Source organism: Nannospalax galili, unplaced genomic scaffold (assembly GCF_000622305.1).
Source record: "Nannospalax galili isolate Female #2095 unplaced genomic scaffold, S.galili_v1.0 scaffold18, whole genome shotgun sequence".
Classification (NCBI taxonomy): domain Eukaryota; kingdom Metazoa; phylum Chordata; class Mammalia; order Rodentia; family Spalacidae; genus Nannospalax; species Nannospalax galili.
The window spans coordinates 219,940-243,288 of NW_008346548.1; the positions used below are offsets into that span (position 1 = coordinate 219,940).

At 39.2% G+C, this 23,349-nt stretch overlaps 1 protein-coding gene across 4 annotated transcripts in view; it reads left to right on the forward strand.

Moving 5' to 3' along the window:
- Positions 1–21,672, forward strand: part of Atp6v1a (ATPase H+ transporting V1 subunit A) — a 69,090-nt gene extending 47,418 nt beyond the window's left edge. For 3 of the 4 annotated variants that reach the window (XM_017800562.2, XM_008842851.3, XM_008842852.3), the window contains 7 exons: positions 3,540–3,662; positions 3,747–3,861; positions 5,780–5,843; positions 7,381–7,584; positions 14,296–14,390; positions 16,545–16,716; positions 19,256–19,977. In XM_017800562.2, the coding sequence (XP_017656051.1) occupies positions 3,540–3,662; positions 3,747–3,861; positions 5,780–5,843; positions 7,381–7,584; positions 14,296–14,390; positions 16,545–16,716; positions 19,256–19,348 (866 nt within the window). In that variant the 3' untranslated portion in view covers positions 19,349–19,977. Of the gene's footprint in view, positions 1–3,539; positions 3,663–3,746; positions 3,862–5,779; positions 5,844–7,380; positions 7,585–14,295; positions 14,391–16,544; positions 16,717–19,255 lie in introns of all 4 variants that reach the window. The other variant, XM_029568183.1, reaches the window with a different exon arrangement.
- Positions 21,673–23,349: the final 1,677 nt, after the last annotated feature.

Genomic DNA, 23,349 nt, shown 5'->3' on the forward strand with positions numbered 1-23,349 from the left:
GGTCAGGAAGCAGCACCAGTTCCCCAGGTGTCTGGGGACCCAAGACCAGGAATGGCGTAGGGCCCAAACCAGGAGCAGAGAACAGCGGCGGAGATGGAAGGGCGAATGAGGCCGGGGGGAGTCGATGCGCGGAGGGTTCCGCGCTGGACCCACCCCGAGAGGCCTGAGGATAGGGTAGAAGGCCAGGAGAGTTAGCGGGTGGTGCAGGTCCGGGGAAGCAGAGAGAGGTGAGGGCGGGGCCGGGTCCGGAGGCAGTGCTCCTGGGGCCCAAGGAAGGCACCAAGCTGGTGGGGGTGAACAGGGTCAGGAATCAGCAATGGCTCCCCAGGTGTCTGTGGCCCTAAGACTAGGAATGGCACAGGGCCCAAGCTAGGAGTAGAGAACAGCCAGGGAGATGGAAGGGTGAGCGCGGCTGGTGGAGTCAAGGTGCGGAGGGCTGTACGGTAGACTTACCCCCAGAGAGGCCTGAGGGCGGGAGAGCGGGCCAGGAGAGTTAGCCAGTGGTGCAGGTTGGGAAGCAGGGAGAGGTGCAGGCGGGGCCAGGTTCCCTGGAAGCTGTGCTCCTGGGGCCCAAGGAAGGCACCAAGCTGGCCTGGTCGAAAACGATCAGGAAGCAGCACCAGTTCCCCAGGTGTCTGGGGACCCAAGACCAGGAATGACGCAGGGCCCAAACCAGGAGCAGAGAACAGCGGTGGAGATGGAAGGGCGAATGAGGCCGTGCGATTTGTTGATTTTTATTTTATGTGTATGAGCCTTTTGCTTATATGTATATAAGTGCACCTATACATGCCATGCCTCTGGAGACCAGAAGAGGGTATCAAGCTTCCTGGAACTGAAGTTACTTGTGTTCCAGTTGTTAGCCACCATATGTGCTAAGAACTGATCCCAGGTCTTCTGGAAGAGTACCCAGTGCCCTTAACTGCTAAGCCATCTCTCCAGCCCCTCATTTACCATTTCAAGACAGTAATCTACCTCATTCTTCCAAATGGCTGCACAGTTCCCCTTTATATAGGTGCACAGTTCCCCTTTATATGGGTAGAGCATAAACATAATCTTTTTTTAAGATATTTGGGGGGGGTTGTTTGTTTTTTTGTGTGTGTATGTGTGTTTTTGATCTATCTGAGACTGGGTCTTCCTGCAGCCCCAGCAGGCCTGGAACTCACTATGTAGACTAGGCTGGCTTTGAACTCACAAAGATACACCTGCCTCTGCCTCCCGAGTGCTGGAATTAAAGACATACGCTACCATGCCCTGCTAAGATAATTCGTTTTATTTTTAGTCATATATATATCAGTATGGCTGTGTGTGGATTTCTTTCTTACACACATAAGTGCAGTGCTCTTGAGCTGCCCAACATGGGCACTGGGAACCAAGCTCTAGTCCTCTGAAAATACTCTTGAACACTGAGCCATCTCTTCAGCTCTCCCCCAATAAGCGTAAATTAACCAACATCTTTTCAGTGAGCATTGGATTATAGTATAATTCTGATAGCCATTCAAATGGGATAACTGAACAAGAGTTTCTGTCTCTCCTCATCTTTACCAATGCTCATTTAATTATCATACACATAGGAAACTCGAATAGTACAGTAAACACTTATGTATTGAGGACCTAGATTTAATGATTGATATTTAAACAATTCTTGCTTGTTACATACCTAGTCAGTGTATATACCTTGTCACATACCTAGTACAGTGAACACTTACATATTGAGCACCTAGATTTAATGATTGACATTTTAACAATTCTTGCTTGTTACATACCTAATCAGTGTATATTTTTCAAATATGAACTAACATTTTTCCTGTGCATATTAACCATTTAAAAAATGCCTTATATTAATTTTCCTTTTGGTTGGTAGTTATTTCTCATACTGATTTGTAAAAACTCTTCAGTTAGCCGGGCGTGGTGGCGCACAACTTTGATCGGCGGATCTCTGTGAGTTCAAGGCCAGCCTGGTCTACATAGTGAGTTCCAGGACAGCTGGGGCTACAGGAAGACCCTGTCTGAAAAAGACCAAAATAAAACTCTTAAGTTAATGAAGAAATTAATTTTATCTGTGAGTGCAAATATGTTTTCCTAGTTTGTCTTTTGACACTCCCTTCCCCCACCCCTGAGTGCTAGAGATCAAACCTCATGTATGCTAAGCAAACACTTTTACCACTGAGCTGTATCCCTCAACTTCATCTTGTTGGTTTTTGGTTTTTCCTTGTAGACACTGAAATATGTAGGTCAAGAAAGAGGTCTTGATTACTTCTGTATCTTTTCTACTAAATCTCATATACATACAGGTGTTAATAGCATTTTATCTCATATACGTACAGGTGTTAATCTCATAAACATACAGGTGTTAATAGCATTTCATGCTTGTATAAAGACAGTCTGTTCTAATCATTAGATTAGAATGTCTGATGTGGGGTTTTCTTTTTTATTGTTTTTATTGTGTATTTAAATCCCAAATACTGATAAGTAATATTTCTGAAGGACCTCATTGTAGAATGATTTTATCTAGTATTTTTTTTTAATTCTGGATGCGCACCATGAGTATGAGCTGATTTGCAGCAATGCTTTCTTTTTACTTGTGTAAGCTTATTTCGTTCCTGGAAAATAGATGTTGGGGCATTAGATTTTGAAACTCTTAAAATGTAGCAGTATTTTTACATTTCTGATATCTTAGGGTTATATAGTTGTATATACTTTTTAAAGCCTGTTTATATGTATCTTATTTCCTTTACTATGTACAAGTATATAGGGTAGGAGTTATTCAATTTACTGCATTAGGAACTGGTACTGGAAAGATCTGGCTAAGGTTAATAACAGTATGAGATCCAGAAACTTGACTTCTTTCTGTGTATGATCTCTTTTTCAGTATTTTACTCTTTGTCAATTTGTAGGACATGACCTAGTCTGCATATCAGAATGATCTAAATAAGTGAGCTATTACTCTCACTAATAACATTTGTTAGTTTTGAAAATAACATGTGTGTTATACAGTATAGATAAACCAAAGCCTAAATTAATTTCAGGCTTAATTGTTTAAATAAAGAGAATTGGGGGCAGGGTGTTTTCCTTGGTTTTAAAATGTGTATTAGGGTTGATTGGGAAAAATAATCCCCCAAATACAACTGTTCACCACCATGGTAGATGTTATTTCAAGTGGTCAGGGTGTTCTTTGTCATTCTGGACTGATGCCCAGGCTGAAAAGAGCTCTTTAGTTTCAGCACATTGTTTGACAGCTGCAGAGAGGAATGTCTGCAGCACAATAGGCCAAAAGCAAGAAAGAATATGTGAGCATGTGTGACTTGCCTGGTCATGGAGCACATCATTTTTTTATCACATTCTGTTAGCTACAGGTCAGTTAGATGGCCTTTCCTAAATGCAGAAGATGCTTGGAGATATAATTACGCTTTGTGCCCAGAGAAGAACAAATTTGGGGATATTCTACTGAATGTGCCTATTGTTTTAAGGTTTTCTTAAGAATAAACAGATCAGTATTTTATATTCTGACATCGTAACTTGTAATATTCCTCCCAATTTAGGAATTACACTGTCAGAATATTTCCGTGACATGGGCTACCACGTCAGTATGATGGCTGATTCTACCTCTAGATGGGCTGAGGCCCTCAGAGAAATCTCTGGTCGCTTAGCAGAAATGCCTGCTGGTAAGTCTTCATATTGCTTGTCACTGCTAGAATTTTAAGGGCTGGCCTAGAACCCCTTTTTAAACTTTTCTTTTTGTTTTTCAGATAGTGGATATCCTGCATATCTTGGTGCCCGTCTGGCCTCTTTCTATGAGCGAGCAGGTAGAGTTAAATGTCTTGGAAACCCTGAAAGAGAAGGGAGCGTCAGCATCGTCGGAGCGTAAGCAGCCAAAGTGTCTACTTTCATTTATTTATTTATTCATTCATTTAATGGAGACTACGTCTTGCTATGCAGCCCAGGCTAACCTGGGACAAGCTGTCTGCTAACCAAATGCTGGAGCTACAGGCATGTACCACTGTGTCCCGTCTATTCCAGTTTCTTCTCAAAAGATAAAAAAAACCTGCTTATTTTAGAGAGAGGGGCTAGGGAAATAGCTCAGTTTGTAAAGTGGTTACTACATAAGCATGAGGACTTGAGATTGATCCCTAGACCCCACATTTTAAAAAGCCATGTGTGGTGATACGTGCTTATAATCCCAGTACTCGGGCTTGCTGACCAGTTAGCCTAGCTGACTTGGTGAGCTCCAAAGTGAGAGACCCTGTCTCCTGAGAAATAATACCTGAAGTTGTCCTCTGACCTGCACTTACACACAGGAAGGCATACACAGATATACCCCCATACATGCACGGAAGAGCGAGAGAATACTTAACTTCCTCTGGGAGTGCTGTTTCTAGAGCATGGTTGCACTCCATAGTCTCTCAGGGAGCTTCAAAAGCACTTTGTGAAGAGACATAGGCCATCTTTGCATTTTGGGTTTTTATTGGTGTGAATTCTCTGGTTTACTAGATTCAAGTCATAGTCCTAGAAGTAACTTTGAAATTACAGATGTTAAGGTGAGATTATATCATGGTAAAGACAAAGATTTGAGGGCTGGAGAGCTGAGCTGGCTCAGCGGTTAAGAACATTGACTGTTCTTGCAGAAGACCTGGGTTCGAATCCCAGCACCCACATGGCAGCTAACAACTGTCCATAACTCCAGTTCCAGGGATCCAACAGCCTCTTCTGTCCTCTGCGGGCATTGCACAACACAGGTACACTTACTTACAAGCGAGTATAACACCCTTAACACATAAAATAAAAATAATAAAATATATTTTTTTAAAAAAAGACAAAGAATTGTGATTATTACATAAAGCCATACTTTATTCTCAAAGCTTTAGAGCTTTCCTTCCTATTTCATCTATTTGATGAGAATGTGAAGCATTATAATAAAAGATTTATTTCATTTCTCATAGTCTATGACATTCAATAATTGTCATTCTTATTTGCAATTTTTTACTGGCTTTAAGATTTTTACATAAGATTTTTCTTTCTAAGGATCATTTACTTCTAAAGTTATCAGAGTTGGGATGGGAGGTAGGGAGATGACTCAGTACGCAAAGCACTTTCCACATAGCATGGGAACCTGACATTGAACTCCCAGAGCTCACTTAAAGCAGAATGTGGTAATGTAATTCTTTGATCCCAGCACCCCTACAGCAAGATGAAAGGCAGAGACAGAAGAATCCCCAGAAACTTACAAGCCAGCTAGCCTGCATATGCAGCGACAAACAAGAAACCCCTTCTGAAACAAGGTAGAAGATGAGGACCAACACCAAGGTTGTTCTGACCTTCACATGAGCACTGTGGCACCTAGGCACCCATACCCACACCCACAACCATGGACACAGGAAGATTTTCTTTTTTTAAAATCAGGGCTGGGGTTATAGTGTACTGATAGCACCATATGCTTGCATGTATAGCGCTTTGGATTTGTTCCTAACATGAAAACAAACAAGTTATTTATGTTAACTTTTTAAAAAATTGGCTTTTATATATGTTTTCATAAGCATGTTAATGTGTTTATTTTATTGACTTTCATAAGCCAGGTATGGTGGCACATGCCTGTAGTTCCAGCCCTCGGGAGGCAGAGGCAGGTAGACCTCTGTGAGATCAAGGGCAGCCTACATAGTGAGTTCCAGGCCAGCTGGGGCTACAGGAAGACCCTGTCTCGTAAAGACCAAAAAGAAAAAAAAATTGATTTATAAGATTATTTTTCATAAACATTTCTAATTATATTATTTTGTTTCTAATCTAGGGTTTCCCCACCTGGTGGTGATTTTTCTGATCCAGTTACATCTGCTACTTTAGGCATTGTTCAGGTATGTCCTTCCTAGCGTCTCCCCGCCATACCCCTGGTTTTTGTTGTTGTTGTTGTTTTTGGTCTTTTTGAGACAGGGTCTCCCTGTAGCCTCATCTGGCCTGGAACTTGCTATGCTCCACGTCTCATACTGGGCATACCCCAGTTTTTGTTATCTAAATCATCATGAAGTATTTAATTTATTCACTAAAGAATTGGCAGCAATAAAGTATGCTTTAATAGTTTCCTTAACACTGGGAAAGTTTATAATAAATATAACATAGCCAGGAAATACATCCAGGTGACAGAGCTTTATTCATGTTAGAGTTTTCCTACCCTTTAAGCCAAAGTAACCCTAACTATAAACTAAACAGACCCCAGACCATTAATAGAAAAAAAAAAAAAAAAAAAAAAAAAAAAAAAAAAAAAAAAAAAAAAGAAAGAAAGAAAAAGAAAAAAAATCCAATAATCCCATCAGAAAGTGGCTCCCTTCAGTCATGATGGAATCCCAGGCTCTGCCTCTCAGTGGTTTTCTCATCACCTCATTTGGTAGTTGTCTGAAGGGAAAACAGTGGAGAAGGCAAATCCATGTTTTGAAGCCTGGCTCCAAAGTGACAGTCATTCCGTTTATTCTATTAACTAGACCAAGTGAAAGCAAGACTAGACAATGTGCTTTCTGCCTAGGTAGTAGTTTACCTGTGTAAGGGCATGAATTTTAATGAATAGCTAGCCATAAAAAGAAACCTAAGTAAGGGGCTGGAGAGATGGCTCAGCAGCCTCTTCTGACCTCCCCAGGCATTGCATGACACAGGTGCACTTACCTACATGCAGGCAATACACGCATACACATAAAATAAAAATAATAAATTTTAAAAAAAGAAACCTAAGTAAAAGATGTAAGTCTCTGTATTTCATTTGGGAAAAAATATTTACCTGTGATTCTATGTCTGAAATGGCAGAGGCTAAATTTATAGCTCTCAAAGTATTTAATATTTGCTTAAATTTTGAATTTTAAATTCTGTGGGGAGGTGGAACAAAGTTAAAAATGCAGAAAACTATCTGTGAATGTTTGGTTTCAGAAAATGAATGTGAGATATTATGAAATTGGCCATAATGATAGGGAACTGAATTTCGTCAGAACATTTAGAGGTTTTTGATCAAGGTGTCTGTTCCATCTCAATAAGCCCTGAAAATGAGAAAATGTTTTTAGTTAAGATTTTTTGCACATGTTATTCTATTTCAGGCATACTAAAAAAATGCATAGTTGGTCCAAGAAGCCAAAAGGCACATATTGAGAACAGATATACCCAATACTTAACAAAAGAAAAGTTGTGGGGCTGGAGAGATGGTTCAGCAGTTAAGAGTACCTACTATTCTTCCAGAGGACCTAGGCTCAATTTCCAGCACCCATGGGTGACTCACAACTTCCTGTAGCTCCAGCTCTAGGAGATCTGACCCCCCTCTCTGGCTTCCACAGCCTCTGCAGTTATGTGCACATACACATAATTAAAAATAAAGTCAATCTTTTTTTTAAAGTTATTTAATTTTTTTTCAATCAGGTGTTCTGGGGCTTAGATAAGAAACTAGCTCAACGTAAGCACTTCCCCTCTGTCAATTGGCTTATCAGCTACAGCAAGTACATGCGTGCCTTGGATGAGTACTATGACAAACACTTCACAGAGTTTGTTCCTCTGAGGACCAAAGCTAAGGAAATTCTGCAGGAAGAAGAAGATCTGGCAGAAATTGTACAGCTTGTGGGAAAGGTGAGTTAGATCTGTGATTACATTGGAATGATATAAGACTTGCTAAAAGTTAGATATGTAAATTCCTGCCTAGCAAAATTAATAAATACTAAGTTTGAATTAAATTTTTAAATATAAAGCTGGGTGTAGTAGCTTGTGCCTGTAATCTCAGCACTCGGGATACAGAGATGACATAGGATTGTCATTTTGAGGCCAGTCTACGCTATCTGGTAAGTTCTAGGCTAGTCTGGGCTGTAAGTATGATAGACTGCCTCAAAAAACAACAAACAAAAACATTACATGTGAAAACTAGTTGAAGTTTTTAAATTCTGTATAGTATTAGCATGGTACTAGGTTTATCATAAGTGAAAAAGAACCACTTTAGTTTGTTTCTTCAAATGGAAATGTATTCATCACCAGTAAAATTACATGTAAAATTAGGAACAGTTAACATACCTTTTTATAGGAGCATGAGGGCCTTGGAATCAAAGGACCAGATTCTTGTTCCTCTGATAATTAGCAATGAGACCTTCAATAAGTGACTTAGATTTTTATTCTTATATCTGGATGTTTCCAAAATAGATGTAAATAAATTTAGTCAAATTAAATATCAGAATTGAATGACTTCTTTGATTGTATACTGAATTAGTCAAGACTCAGAGTTCTCTGTCATTTATAGGCAGGTTCTTATTATATAGCCCCAGACTGGCTTCAGACTTGTAATTCTCCTGTTTCTGCCTCCCAAGTACTGGGATTACAGATATGTATTATTGTGCCAGGGTCTGTAATTTTTTATTATATCTGATGAAGTCATTTCCTAATTTTTTTCTAACAATATTACTAAATAGCTAACATCTACAGTATATATTACTGAGTATTATGATCCTCCCAGAGAAGCAAGAATCAGACCTGCAAGATCAGGTCAAGATAAAGGCAATACAAGAAACAAGAGGTGCATTTTGTTTATGAATATAGGCATAAAAATATTAAATATTTATTTTTAAGACCCAGAAGGGCATTAAAAATAAAAAATTATTAATAAGCAAAGTTAGCAAGTATGACACAGAAAATGTATCATTTGGGTCTAGAGTGACAACTTGCTCAGTAAAGTGCTTGTTGCACAAGCACGAGCACCTCCGTTCAGATCCCCAACACCCATGTAAAAATCTGGGTGTGGTGGTACACACCTGTAAGTCCAGCACTGGGGAGGTAGAGACAGGAGGATGCCTAGGGGGCTTGCTGGCCAACCCCCAGTGAGTCAGTGACAGACCCTGTCTCAAAACAGGGAGAGAGCAGTTGAAGAAGAGACCCATATCAGTTTCTGGCTTCCACACATGCATGTAAACTTGTGCACAAACATGTATGCATGCACATATTCAAAACAAATGCATTATAATTTGCCAGTGTAATGTAATTGAAATATCTCAACTAATAGGTAAAAATATTTGAAGTTTGATATTGTGATTTTTAAGATCCCTTAAAAAACAAGAAATAGAACTTCATAACTTTGTGAAAAGTAATATAATATGCTACATGTGGTATTGTGTGCCTATAGTACAGTTACTGGGGAATAAAATACTTGAGCCCAAGAGACTAACGCACACAACAGCAAGATCCTATCTTTAAAAAACAAAAAAAAAATAGGCCGGATGTGGTGGCACAAACCTTTAATCCCAGCACTCGGGAGGCAGAGGCAGGCAGATCTTTTGTGAGTTCCAGGCCAGCCTGGTCTATATAGTGAGTTCCAGACCAGCTGGGGCTATAGGGAGATCCTGTCTCAAAAAGACCAAAAAAAAGAAATAGAGGCTGGGGATTGGAGAGATAGCTTTTCAGTTACGAGCACTAACTGCCCTTCCAGGGGATCCCATGCCTTCTTTTGGCTTCCAAGGGCACACACACACACACACACACACACACACACACACACACACAAATAAAAATAAAAGTGAATGTTGGAAACCTCTGCCACCCAGGGTTCAGGAACCGTTGTGGAAGAGGGGGTGGAAAGATTGTAAGAGCCAGGGAACAGTGTTTGCCAGGCGACTGGGAACTAACTTGCTCATATGAACTTATATCAGTGGCAACAACGTGCACAAGATTCACGCAAACTCAAACCAAACAAAAACCCAGCATAGATGTAGAGAAATAGGTAAGAAGCACCAACCTTAGCTAAGGAACTATTGGCACCTGATCACTGCTGGTGAGGGAGAGTTGGTCTTCTTTAAGGAGTGACTCTACATGGGTTGGGCAGTCTCCAGTGGATGAACTCACATTGACGGACAAACGACTCCATGGCTGTTAACATATATGACATATATGCATGAAAACCAGCGGGGGGGTTATGAGGAGGTGCAGATAGGGGAGGGGGTCTAAATATGGTTAAGATGTATTGTACAAAATGCACAAACATTCCATAAAAATTTTAAAAATTAAAGCTATAAATCAACAAAATAAAATGTTGAGAAAAAAAAAAAGGCCTGGAGAAATGGCTCAGTGGGTGAGATCGCTTTGCTGTACAATCATGAAAACCTACAAGCAAATTCCCAGCACCCACGTAAAAAAGCACCTGTAACCTGGCAGTAAGGGGCAGAGACAGGCAGATCCTAGAGTTTACTGGCAGCTAGCCTGCCTCACCAAATTTGAAAGCTTCTGGCTCAGAGAGACCTAGTCTCTAGGTAATAAGGGGGAAGGTGACAGAAGAAGATACCTAATGTCCTCCTGCAGCTTCCATATGGGCAAGTATATCCATATACTCATGAACATAAACACACACACAAACACAAATAAATAAAATATGGATACTATATTAAAACAGAGGGAGCCGTTTTACTTAAAGGAGAATGGAGAAATTTCAGATGGATTTTTTTTAAAAAATCAAGATTAAGACAAGAAAGCCTATTATCAGTGTGTTTGATTGAATATGGAGGTCCTGAATAATAATGTAGGTAAAGAAATAAGGGAAGTTGTAAAAGAAGAAATTAAAATGTAAAACATCATTATCTGAAAACAGTCCACACTTTCAGGTAGGTGCCATTTCAAGGGCCAGTGAGATAACTCCATGGGTAAAGGTGCTTGCCACATAAGCCTGGCAACCTAAATTCAATCCCCAGAATCCACAAAAACGTAGGAAGAAAAAAACTTACTCAACAAAGATGCCCTCTGACCTATACAACACACTTTGTAGCATGCATGCCAACACATGCACACATAATACACACAATAATAATAGTAAATAAAAAGTTTTAAGATACCACTTCTGTTTGAACTATAAAGTCTGTTATTCTAGCTGAATTTTTAGTTAATTTTTTTTTCAGTGCTGGAGATTGTACCCCATGCATGCTAAACAAACACTCTACCACTAAGCTACATCTCAGCCCATTGAATTCATCTCTAGCTGAATCTTACTAGTAAATCAGTAATCATTCTAAAGTTCATTTGCTATCCAAAGATTAAGGCTCTTAAAAAAAAAAAAAAAAAAAACAGGAATAAGGTGCTTTCCCTTTGTTGGAATATATGTGGACCCTTGATATTGCAGAGTGGTTCATAGATCAAGTATGCTGGATAGCTTCAGTTGTCAACCTGGGAAGAGGGAGCTTCAGTTGGGGAATTACTTCTCTCTGATTGGTCTCTGGGTATGTCTGGAGCATTTTCTTGATTGTTGAGTGATGTGGGAGGGCCCAGACCACTGTGAGTAGGACCACCTCTGGGCAGATGGGCCGGGTTATATAAGAAAGCAGACTGAGCACAGGCTAGAGGAGCAAACCATTAAGCAGTCCTCCATAGTTCATACTTCAGTTCCTGCCTCTAGGTTCCTGCCTTGAGTTCATGCCCTGGCCTCCCTCAAGGATGGACTATGCCTCGGAAGAGTAAGATGAAATAAACCCTTTCCTCCACAAGTTGGTTTTTGTCAGTGTTTTATCACAGCAATAGAAAAGCAAACTAGAACATTAAATGAAGGAAATGTGGATTGTTTTAGTCAGCAGTGGAAAACTATTTGTTGTTTGAAGAAAATGAAACTGGATTGTTACCCAGATCCACATATAAAGGTAAACACCAAATAGGTTAAGAATTTAGGTGCAAGAGGGAAGACTTTCATTTTAGTAGAAAACAAATCTTGTGGGCCAGCAAGATGACTCGGCAGGTAAAGGCACTTGCTACCAAGCCTGATGACCTAAGTTCAGTCCCTGGGACCCATATAGAGAAAGGAGAAAATCTACTGAAAGTTGTCCTCTGTCCTCCACATATGTGGCATATGTGTACCTCCCTCCACCTGAAATAAAGAAATGTAATTTTTTTTTTTTTTTTAAGAAAACAAATCTTTGTGATCTAGGATTGGAAAAAGACTTCTCAGACTCTCCTTAGACAGCAGATCAAGAGAAAGCAATTGGAGTTTTTTGATAACATAAAAAGTAAGAGTCTTGGGGCTGGAGAGATGCCTCAGCAGTTAAGAACACTGGTTGTTCTTGCAGAAGACCCGGGTTCGAATCCCAGCACCCACATGGCAGCTAATAACTGTCCCTAACTCCAGTCCCAGGGGATCCGACAGCCTCTTCTGACCTCTGCTGGCACTGCACAACACGGGTGCACTTACCTATATGCAGGCAATACACACATACACATAAAATTAAAAAAAAATATGTATTTTTAAAAAGGTAAGATTCTTACTCAACAAAGGCCTACTCTTAGATAAAAGTAACCAGTTGATAAAATATTGGGAAAGGAAATGTACACTAAATAAAATTGATGGACTGTTACCTAAAATGTAACTGACAAGTAGAACAGACACCAGAGAAGAAAGTAGAAAGATCCAAGCCTATGGATGCAACAATGGCATACCAAGTTACACTGGTTAAAATGGCAAAAAAAAAAAATTGGAAAGCTGAGTGCTTCTAACTGCTGTGGGGATCTGGAACTGGTGTACTCTTGGTAATTGTATCATCTGGAGTGGTCATCATGGACAGAGCTTGCTTGTGTGCCTTGGAGCACTATCATAATTCTCTTTCTGGGTATGTTCTCTAACAAAATTGTCCAAGTCCTCAGCATTTATGATAGTAGAGATTAGGTGAAATACAAGTGCTTTCTACCAGGAACAAAAGGTGGAAGGTAACCCATGGAAGATGCACACACAGAATGGAATTGCCAAGTGTTGAAAGCAGTCAATTATGTGACACAGAGTGGCATGGTGGGTCTTAAAACCAAAATGTCAGAGCTGGAGAGATGATTCAGCAGTTAAGAGCACTGGCTTCTCCTGCAGAGGACCCAGCTTCAGTTCCCCAACACCTATATGGCAGCCAATAACCATCTGTAACTCCAGTTCCAGGGGATCTGATGCTCTTTCCTGACCTCCACAGCCATTGCACAACACAGATGCACTCACATACATGCAGGCAAGACATTCATACACATAAAACAAAAATAACAAAATATTTTTTGAAAATGTCAAAGATATTTGAGAATGCTTTATATAATGAAGAATGGTTGCACAAAATAAAATGTACTTTTTATATAAATTTAAATAAAACACATGAAGCACACTTAGCATTTACCTGTAGTTGAAGAAAGAACTAGAAATGAAAAGGATTTTTAAAAAGAATGAAAAATGAAAGCCCTGAACCTTCCCTAAGGTGCTTAATACACACAGATCATCTAAGAACTCTCAACTCAATGGGCCTGTTCCTTTCTCACAACTCCCAAGAGAGCTCTTGTTAGTGATCCCAACAACAATGGCATTATCTCATGGCAGACAGGGAAGTTGAAAAGTTAGAACATTTGAAGCAGTGATACTTCAAGGTTGAAACTCTATAACTTAGCTTACCAATAAAATAGCACTCAGCCATAGATTAAGTGTATACTTATATCCTTCATAGTTCTAAACATCCTATACTGTTAAAAACAAAGTAACTTAAGAGTTAAGAATACTTCAGAGAATCTGGGTTCCGTTCCCAGCACCCATATCAGGCAGCTCACAGCCACCTCTGTCTTTTTTTAAGACAGGGTCTCCCTGTAGCCGCAGCTGGCCTGGAACTCACTATGTAGACCAGTCTGGCCTCAGAGTTCTGCCTGCCTCTGCCTCCCAAGTGCTGGGATTAAAGGCGTGTGCCACCACGCCCAGCCTTACTCAGCATTTTTTAAGGAAGGAAATCCTGCCACATGGTACAATGCAAATGAACCTTGAAGTTTTAAATGAAATAAGTTAGTCATAAACACAGTGTATGATTTCATTTGACAGGGTATCTAAAATAGTGCAATTGATAGAAACAAAGTAGAGCAGTCATTACCAGTAGCTGGAGAGAGGAGAGAAAAGAGTTGTAGTTTATGGGCTTGAAGTTTCAGATTTGCAAGGTGGGAAAGTCTTGAAACTGTAAAAATGTTTCACAACAATGTAAATATACTTAATACTACTAAACTTTTTTTTTGAGACAGTTCAGACTGGCCCAGAACTCACTTTATAGAGCCTGGACTGGCTTTATACCTAAAGCAGTCCTCCTGTCTCAACCTCCCAGGTACTGAGATTATAGATTTAAGCCACCATTCCCACCTTCTAGGTAATAAATTTTATATTGTGTACTATTTGACCACTATTTAAAAACAAAAAATCAGTGGCATCTATAAAGTGATTTTATTAACACAGTGATTGTGTGGTGATTAGATGATGTCTGCTTGCTAACTGATTGTTACCTTTGGTGCCTAATGATGGAAGACAATATCCAAAACTGTCCTTTTCTTTTCTAGGCTTCTTTAGCAGAAACAGATAAAATCACTCTGGAGGTAGCAAAACTTATCAAAGATGACTTCCTACAACAAAATGGATACACTCCTTATGACCGGTATGCTATGCTGATTTCTTTTTTTCTTTTTCTTTTCTTTTTTTTTTTTTTAATGTGTGTATGAGTGTTTTGCCTCCATGTATGTATGTGTACCACAAGTGTGCCCAGTGCCTGCAGAGGCCAGAGGAGGGCGATGGATCCCCTGGAACTGGAATTACAAACAGTTGTGAGCTGCCATGTGGGTGCTGGGAACTGAACCCGGGTCCTCTGCAAGAGCAGCCAGTGCTCTTAATTGCTGAGCCATCTCTCCAATCCGTTCTGTTGTGTTTTGGCAAAGAAGTAACCTAAGCATAAAACCTTTATCTTATACACTGTGACTCAGTATACTGACTTATTTTGTATATTATGGCAAATACCTAACGATCTATCATGTCCCTTTGTCTTAATTTCTTTATTAATCAAATTATGACGCTACCAAAAGTGGTAGTAGGCATCTGTAATCTGTCTGCTCCTACATTGAGATGGAAGACGAGACAGAGAAAGCCCTGGAAGCTGGCAGGCCAGCTAGTAGCTAGTCTCACATGCACAGTAGTGAACAACAGAAACTGTTTCAAAGAAGGTAGTTAGTAAAGTAGGTGAACACTGACACCCAAGGTTGTCCTTTAACCACACATGACGCTGTAGCATATGTGTTGTCTTCATCACACACATGAAGATGTGCACAACTCAGAAAACTGAGCAATAGAAGGACTAATGAGAATGTAAGGCAAGCCGCAAACATACCAATATGTCAGTAAGCCTCAGAGAAATCTGCTAGGAACTGGACCAAACAACCACCCACATAAAGAAAACGGACAGAATTCTTTGGAAAGACTGCTGTAGGACATATGACATTGAGTATTTGTATATGTGTATATTTGCTTTTGAAAGGTATGAATAGACAAAAATGAACCCATTAAAGGGAACAGAGGGTTGTGGGAGAGAGTATAGCTTAGTCATAAAGAAGTTGCCTGGTATGTTCAAGGCCCTGGGTTCAAACTCCAGCACTAGGAGAGAGAAGGAGGAAGGAAGGGAGAGAGAGAGAGAACAGGGCCATTGTTGTCTTTGGCAACTTTGCAGTTCTCTGCTCTCCTGTTGTTAAGCCTCACCCTGTAATCACAGAGGAATCTTTACAACTCAAGCTATTTTACCTTTGGATACATATTGAACTTCCTTGTACCAAAACAAACTGTTGGCAAATCATTAAATTCTGCCAGTACTGCCTCGTTCTTCCTGTTAATAATCTGTTTTTTGGTTTTTTTTAATACTTTATTTATTTTTATTTTATGAGTTTTATGCCTTCATGTAGGTAAGTGCACCCATGTCATGCAATGCCCACAGAGGACAGAAGAGGCTGTCAGATCCCATAGAACTGGAGTTATGGACAGTTGTTAGCTGCCATGTGGGTCCTGGGATTCAAACCTGGGTGGGTTCAAACTCCAGCACTAGGAGAGAGAAGGAGGAAGGAAGGGAGAGAGAGAGAGAACAGGGCCATTGTTGTCTTTGGCAACTTTGCAGTTCTCTGCTCTCCTGTTGTTAAGCCTCACCCTGTAATCACAGAGGAATCTTTACAACTCAAGCTATTTTACCTTTGGATACATATTGAACTTCCTTGTACCAAAACAAACTGTTGGCAAATCATTAAATTCTGCCAGTACTGCCTCGTTCTTCCTGTTAATAATCTGTTTTTTGGTTTTTTTTAATACTTTATTTATTTTTATTTTATGAGTTTTATGCCTTCATGTAGGTAAGTGCACCCATGTCATGCAATGCCCACAGAGGACAGAAGAGGCTGTCAGATCCCATAGAACTGGAGTTATGGACAGTTGTTAGCTGCCATGTGGGTCCTGGGATTCAAACCTGGGCCTTCTACAAGGACAGTCAGTGTTCTTAACCGCTGGGCCATCTCTCCAGCCCCAATAATCTGTTTTTAACAGAAAAGTCAACACTGCCTATTCAACAGTGTGATTTTCATGTCCATCTATTCCATACATACCGAGGTCTTGCTTTTCTACTATTCTTGTTTCTTTCCTTTGTGTATCATCCAATAAAGAGAAACAGTATACATGTTTAAAGAAGTAAATATGTAATAATTTATTGCTAAAGTTTCATGTACTGAAAGTATACGCTTGCTTTGCAAGTTGTTTTGCTAATTTTTCTCTTCCTTTTTACTAGGTTCTGCCCATTCTACAAGACAGTAGGGATGCTGTCTAACATGATTTCATTTTATGATATGGCCCGTAGAGCTGTCGAAACCACCGCCCAGAGTGACAATAAAATTACATGGTCCATTATCCGTGAGCACATGGGGGAGATCCTCTATAAACTTTCCTCCATGAAATTCAAGGTATATCTTGTTTGGGCTATAGCTTTTGTTAGTAGAAAACCAGTCTGCCTTCCTGTCTCCTTCCCTTCCCTTCCCTTCCCTTCCCTTCCCTCCCTTCCCTTCCCTTCCCTCCCCTCCCCTCCCCTTCCCTTCCCAGCCTGGGATATGAAATTTACAGTATTCTTTATTCTAGTATTTATTTTTATTCTATTTACATGTATATGTGCATTTGTGTGGATGTATACCCTGTGTGTGTGTGGTTCCTCACAGAAGCCAGAGGAGGACATTGGATCCCCTGGAGCTGGAGTTACAGATAGTTGTGAGCTTCCCAACATGGGTGCTGGGAACCTAACTTGGGTCCTCTAGAAAAGCAACAAATGCTCTTAACTTCTGAACCATCTTCCAGTCCCTGAAACTGATATTTTTCATTTTCACACATGCTTATGTTGTATAAATCCAAAACAAGCTTCCAAGTTATGTTCAAGCATAAATTCTATTGATAAAAATTATAGTGTGTCATGTCTGAAATAAATGGTGACGTATTTTCTGTCTTAGCTACTAGGCAGTTCAGAGCTGGCTCCTTTGCTGAGCAGCAGTCACTTCACTTTCAGTGCCTGTTACCATCTAGCCTCCACATTCCTGTTAAATGACGTCTGTTCTTTACTTCTGTTAAATATCTGTTACTTTTTTTTTAAAATAGGTGGTTAAATGAAAGTACCAGTAGAAACTCAAATGTACGACTGTTTTTGTAAAATATTTGGTGCATTGGATTACCTATTGAAAATGATTCTCTGAGTATATTTATACTACAGATTGAAAATGTATGCCTAGGTAATGGTGTTTGCTGCCAAATCTGGCTGCCTGAATTCAGTCCATAAGATCCAGATGGTAGAAGGAAGAACCAGTTCCTCAGAATTTTCCTTTGACTTCCAAATGTGTCCATGCACATACATGTGGAAAATAAATAGATAAATGTATAATTTTTAATTTTTCGAAGAAAATTTAAGCCTGTATAAATAGATACTCATTGTACCAAGAATTTTAAATATTTCATTTATTACTTTTATTTTATGCATATGAGTGTATTTCTTGCATGTATATGAGTGCACCCATGTCATGCAGTACTTGTGGAGGTTAGAAAAGGGGTTCAAATTTCCCTGGAGCTGGAGTTACAGATGGTTGTTAGCTGCCATGTGGGTTCTGGGAATCCAACCCAGATCCTCTGCAAGAGCAGCCATTGTTCTTAATCTCAGAGACATCTCTCCAGTCCCTTTGGGGCCTTTTATTTCCCTGAGATATATGACCAAGGAAATAATCAGAAATTTTTCTTTCTCTTCCTTTTTCTTTTTTAAAATTTAAAACTTTTGCTGTCATGGAAATTAAACTAGTATTCCTACACATTCTAAGCAAGTGTTCTGCCACTGACCTAAATTCCCAGTCCAGTGACTGTTGATATGGGTATATTTTAAAAGTTATTAAATTTTTAAATGTTATCCAAGAATGGTTTCAGTGGTGCGGTATAGTATGTCCTTAAGATAAAATATATGAAGGGTTTTTTTTTTTTTTTGAAAGAATATTCAAAGACAGAGAAATGCTTATTGTAGAGAGGGGAAAAATTGGGCTTTTAAAATTTCCACATGTAACTTGGTATAAACTTTGTCTTTAAAAGTTGCACATTGGGGGACTAGAGAGATAGGTAGCTCAGTGGTTAAGAGCACTGACTATTATTGCAGAGGACCCAAATGTGATTCACAGCACCCACATGGCGACTAACAACCATCCGTAACTCCAGTTCCAAGGGATCCAATGCCCTCTTCTGATCTCTGTGGGCATATGACATGGGTGCATTTAACAAATGCAACACATACATTCATACACATAAAATAAAAATAAAATGTTTTAAATATTTTTAAAGTAAAAATAAATTATTAATAAAAAAATTTTTTGGTCCAATGGGTAAAGGTGCTTGCTACAAGGCTAACCACCTGAGTTCAATCCCCAAGATACGTATAAAACGAGAGGACAGACTCCCAGAAGTTGTCCTCTGAGCTCCACACATGTGTCATGGCACATAAGTGTACACACACATACATACACATACACAAATAAATTAATGTAAAAAATTTACACATTGGTAGGAAGAGTATAAAAATATCTACAGTAGTAATTTCTGGTAGTGTTATTCATTAAAGTGGAAATATTCTAAGCTCATATCAAATTTTAACATCATACGTATGTTTTATGTTACTTGAGAGTCTGCTTTAGAATTATTCAGGACTAGGCAATCTTAGTCACTTGGGAATTTTCTAGTTACCGAGATGAATGACCATGTAGCTGCTCATGTAGTTGATTTTGTGTACTCTTAGTATAGATTACTGAATTATGGAATTATTAAGTCAGAGAGATTGAACTTTTTTAACAGGGTCTCAGCATAGCTCATGCTAACCTTGAGTTTGCTATGTAAGCTGAGGCTGGTCTTTAACTCCAAAATCTCCTGCTTCCACCTCAATTAAGTTTTTTTCCATAAGGATTTTAAAATGTATAATGTCTTCATTTTCAGGATCCACTGAAAGATGGTGAGGCAAAGATCAAGGCTGACTACGCACAACTTCTTGAAGATATGCAGAACGCATTCCGTAGCCTTGAAGATTAGAGCTGTGATTTCTTCTTCCTCAGCAAGCTCATATGTGTATATTTTCCTAAATCTCTCATCTCAAACTCTCTGCCTCCATATTGTGCAGCTTTGAGACTAGTGCCTACGTGTATTATCATTTGTTTTGCTGTTTATTTGGTAGGTCTTATATAAAACAAACATTCCTTTGTTCCAGTGTTTGAAGGGGTGCCCTGACTTTTATCTGAAGTGGTGAATATAGTAAATACGATACATAGTGGCTATACTACTGTAAACTTGTGCATAAGGTGACAACCCTTGTACTCAGTTTGCCCTTTCTTCATCTTGATTAAATCATCAACAGAACTACTGCATGAACTCTTTTGGGAATGAAAAGCCAGATTTCTGTACATTTTGACAGGTACTTTAGGAAATGACTTGGTATGTTTGTAGTAAGGTCACTTGCAGCTTAGTGTTCTGTTGAGTAACTTCTTTGCAGGACATATTTACATTTAAAAACACTGAAGATTACTGTTCTAATTATGCATAAATTCCCTAGTATAAATCAGGAGTATTATGGGAAACTTGGGAAATACATTGTTTTTAAAACAGGTGTTTGTGAGGCCAAGCATAATAGATGTACCAGTTCCCTCTAAAAATGCAGAAATAAAAAAGAGCCAGCTTGTCAAAGTAACATCATCTTGTTAAAGCATATTTTATTTCACTAAGAAAAATTCCAGTATCAATGATTTTTATACATACTCTATTAATTACTAGGAAATTCTTTTTTTTTAAGTACAATGAAAACAATCATTGAAAATGTGATCCTCATCACATCTTTTCTTTTCCTCATGCTTCTTAGGAAGCTAAGCTTCTAAGAGTTATGTGCCAGTGAGATGGGCAGTAGATGGGCAGGGAAGATGGTGGCTTAAGGCAATGTGCCCCTTTAGGAACCAGCTGGACTTGCAGTGATTCTTGGCATCAGAGTGGCATTATGTTTCTACAAGGCAAAGGCATGTGTCTTGTGTTTGCATGTTTGTTTGTTTGCTTGCTTGTTGAATTTTTTAGAACAACCAGTTTACCAGTTGTAGAAAATATTACTTGTGTGTGTGTATGTGTGTGTCTTTTTTTTTTTTTTTTTTTTTTTTTTTTTTTTTACCTCAGAAAGTTTCTCGGTACTCTGAGAAGTCATAGCAGCATGACAGTTTCCATTCTGTTTAGTAAGGATAAAATTAATTCTTATATGTACTGGTCTCAGAAACTTGGTCATGTAAAAAAAAAAAAAAAGAAGAAAAAGAAAATGAAAAGATCAATTTCATCTTGCTATTTCAGTATGTTTAAATAAAAGTTTCTCTGTTTGCATAGTAAGGCCCACTGCAGAAAGCTTGGCAGGCAAGCCCCTCACTCACTCTTCGTGGTTGGCAGTGCTGGCACTGTTGCTTCTTTGGGATCAGGAAACAGTATGTGAACATGCCTAACAGTCTCAAGTACACAAATGTAATAGCATCAATAAAGTATTTATTTTATGCCTCCATATGTTATTTAAATTATTAGACTATGCATTTCTTCTGGTCTGTTCAGGATAGATACAGTCATTAGACAATTCAAATATAGTGTGTGAATGCTTACAGGCTACATATTTTTACACAGTGAGCTGCTATTCTGGAAAGATTCATATAACCTTTTTTTTTTTTAAACTGTTCAACAATGTTGAGAGATACAGATTATAAAATGACTTGTTGAGATGTGGACTTAATGGTGCTGTTTAATCAGTTTGCTTCCAATGTGGCCTCCTACTCAGAGGCCCTGACTAGTGGAATTTCAAAAGATTTCAAAAACTTTCCATTCCTACCTTAAACCTACCAGCAAACTAGGCTTGTGATCATAATGACCGATCCAAAGAAGGTACTTCACCAAGTTTGTTTTTTGTTGTCCTGGATTTGAGGTGTACATTCTTACTCCTTTTAAGAATGTTGATGTATGAGTGTGAAGATGCTAGAGAAATAATGCTCAGATATTCACTGTAATTCTCCCTTCTTCCATATGTTGTAGAGTTTCAGATTGTTCACTGATATTATTTCTTTAGTGAGAATGTGTTAAAATTACAACAATCTTTTAAAAAGATTATGCAGTTCTCTATTTATTGTGCTGTGCCTCATTCTAAGTGCAGCCAGTTAAACAGTTTCATATGTATTTTCCCAATGTTAAATCTCACACATTACACCCTTTGGAAACTTCCTTCCATCCTGAAGAATGAATAGAAGAGTCCATGTAAATTGCCTCCTTATCCTTAAATTTTCACTATCTTTATGTTAAGAGTAACATAATTATTAAAATCTATGAAAAAATAAAGTGGATTTAAATTATCTTGTTCTTCCTTTTTTGGCGGGGGGAGGAGGTATGACAAGATCTCTAAGAAAACATTCCACCTTGTAGTTTACTTCATGAAATTGAACTAGGGCATTCACTACAGTCCGCAACACATCCTATAATCAAATCCCACACTGATTGGAAATACAGTATGTAGAATCTCATCCCATTCTGAGTATTGCCTTAAGTGAGTGGTTTCTCAAAAATCAAAATTAAAGGACATATGGGGCTGGAGAGATGGCTCAGCAGTTAAGAGCACCGACTGTTCTTGTGGAGAACCCAGGTTCGATTCCCAGCACCCACATGGCAGCTAACAACCATCTGTAATTCCAGTTCCAGGGGATCCAACCACCTTCCAATCTCTATGGGCATTGCACAACATGGGTATACTTACATGCAGACAGTATACTCATACACTTAAAATTAAAGGGGAATCTGGGGCTGGGGAGTTAAGAACACTGGTTCTTGCAGAAGACCTGGGTTTGAATCCCAGCACCCACATGGCTGCTAACTAACTCCAGTTCCAGGGGATCTGACAGCCTCTTCTGTCCTCCACGGGCATTGCATGACATGGATGCACTTACCTACACATAGGCAATACACACATACACATAAAAATAATTTTTTTAAAAAGATCTATGGTACTCATTTCAATTTTAGTTCAATTTGAACTAACTTCTTATAACTTTATAATTTTTCAGGACAAATGATTTTAGATATGATACAGCAGTTTAGCATCATCCAGTGTAGCTACCTTGATTTTTCAGGACTCTCTAGAGAATGGAATATAGAGAGAGAAAGGGTTTCATTAGACTGACTTACATGGTTGGAAGCTGGGGAGCCCAACAGTGGACATCTACATGCTCGAGCCAGTGGATCCACCAGTTACTCAGTCCAAGAATCTGGAAGTCTGAGAAAAGGGACTGATGATACAGCAGCCCCAGTCCAAGACTGAAGGCCTAGAAGTTTCCTTGAACGTTCCTATGGAAAGGCCAAAGGCATTGGAGTCAGAAGTCTATAGGTGATGGCAACAGCAAGACCCTCAGTCTGTTAGGTGGTGTCACCCACTTTCAGGGTTGGCCTTTCCTCCTCAGTTCCTATACTAATCATCTCTGGAAACGGCCTCACACAAGAAATGTGCTTTACTAATCTAGGCATCTCTTGAATTTTCTTTGCAACCAATAGCTTGTTTCATTAGGTAGCTGTTCAACATTTTGGAAATTATTTGTTCTTGGAACAGACTGATGGTAGTCAGCCCATACAGTCATAGAATGCATAAGCTGTTGTCTCATCCTCAGTGCTGTAACCAGGTGCATGCAGATGTGTTCAGGTCCCTATGAAAAATAGCAATGACTGGCTGGAGAGATGGATGGCTCAGCGGTTAAGAGCACTGACTGCTCTTGCAGAGGACCCAGGTTCGAGTCCCAGCACCCACATGGTGGCTATGAACCGTCGTTAACTCCAGTTCCAGGGGAATCCAACACCCTCTTCTGACCTCCGCAGTATTGCACAACACGGGTGCACTCATACATGCAGACAATACACACACATAAAAATAATAAAATACATTTTTAAAAAATAGCAATGAATGGTTAAAAATGGGTTTAATGTTCTAGATAATTATGTGCTTTTGTTAGGTGTTTTCCCAACTTCCCTAAAGGTAAGAGGCATAT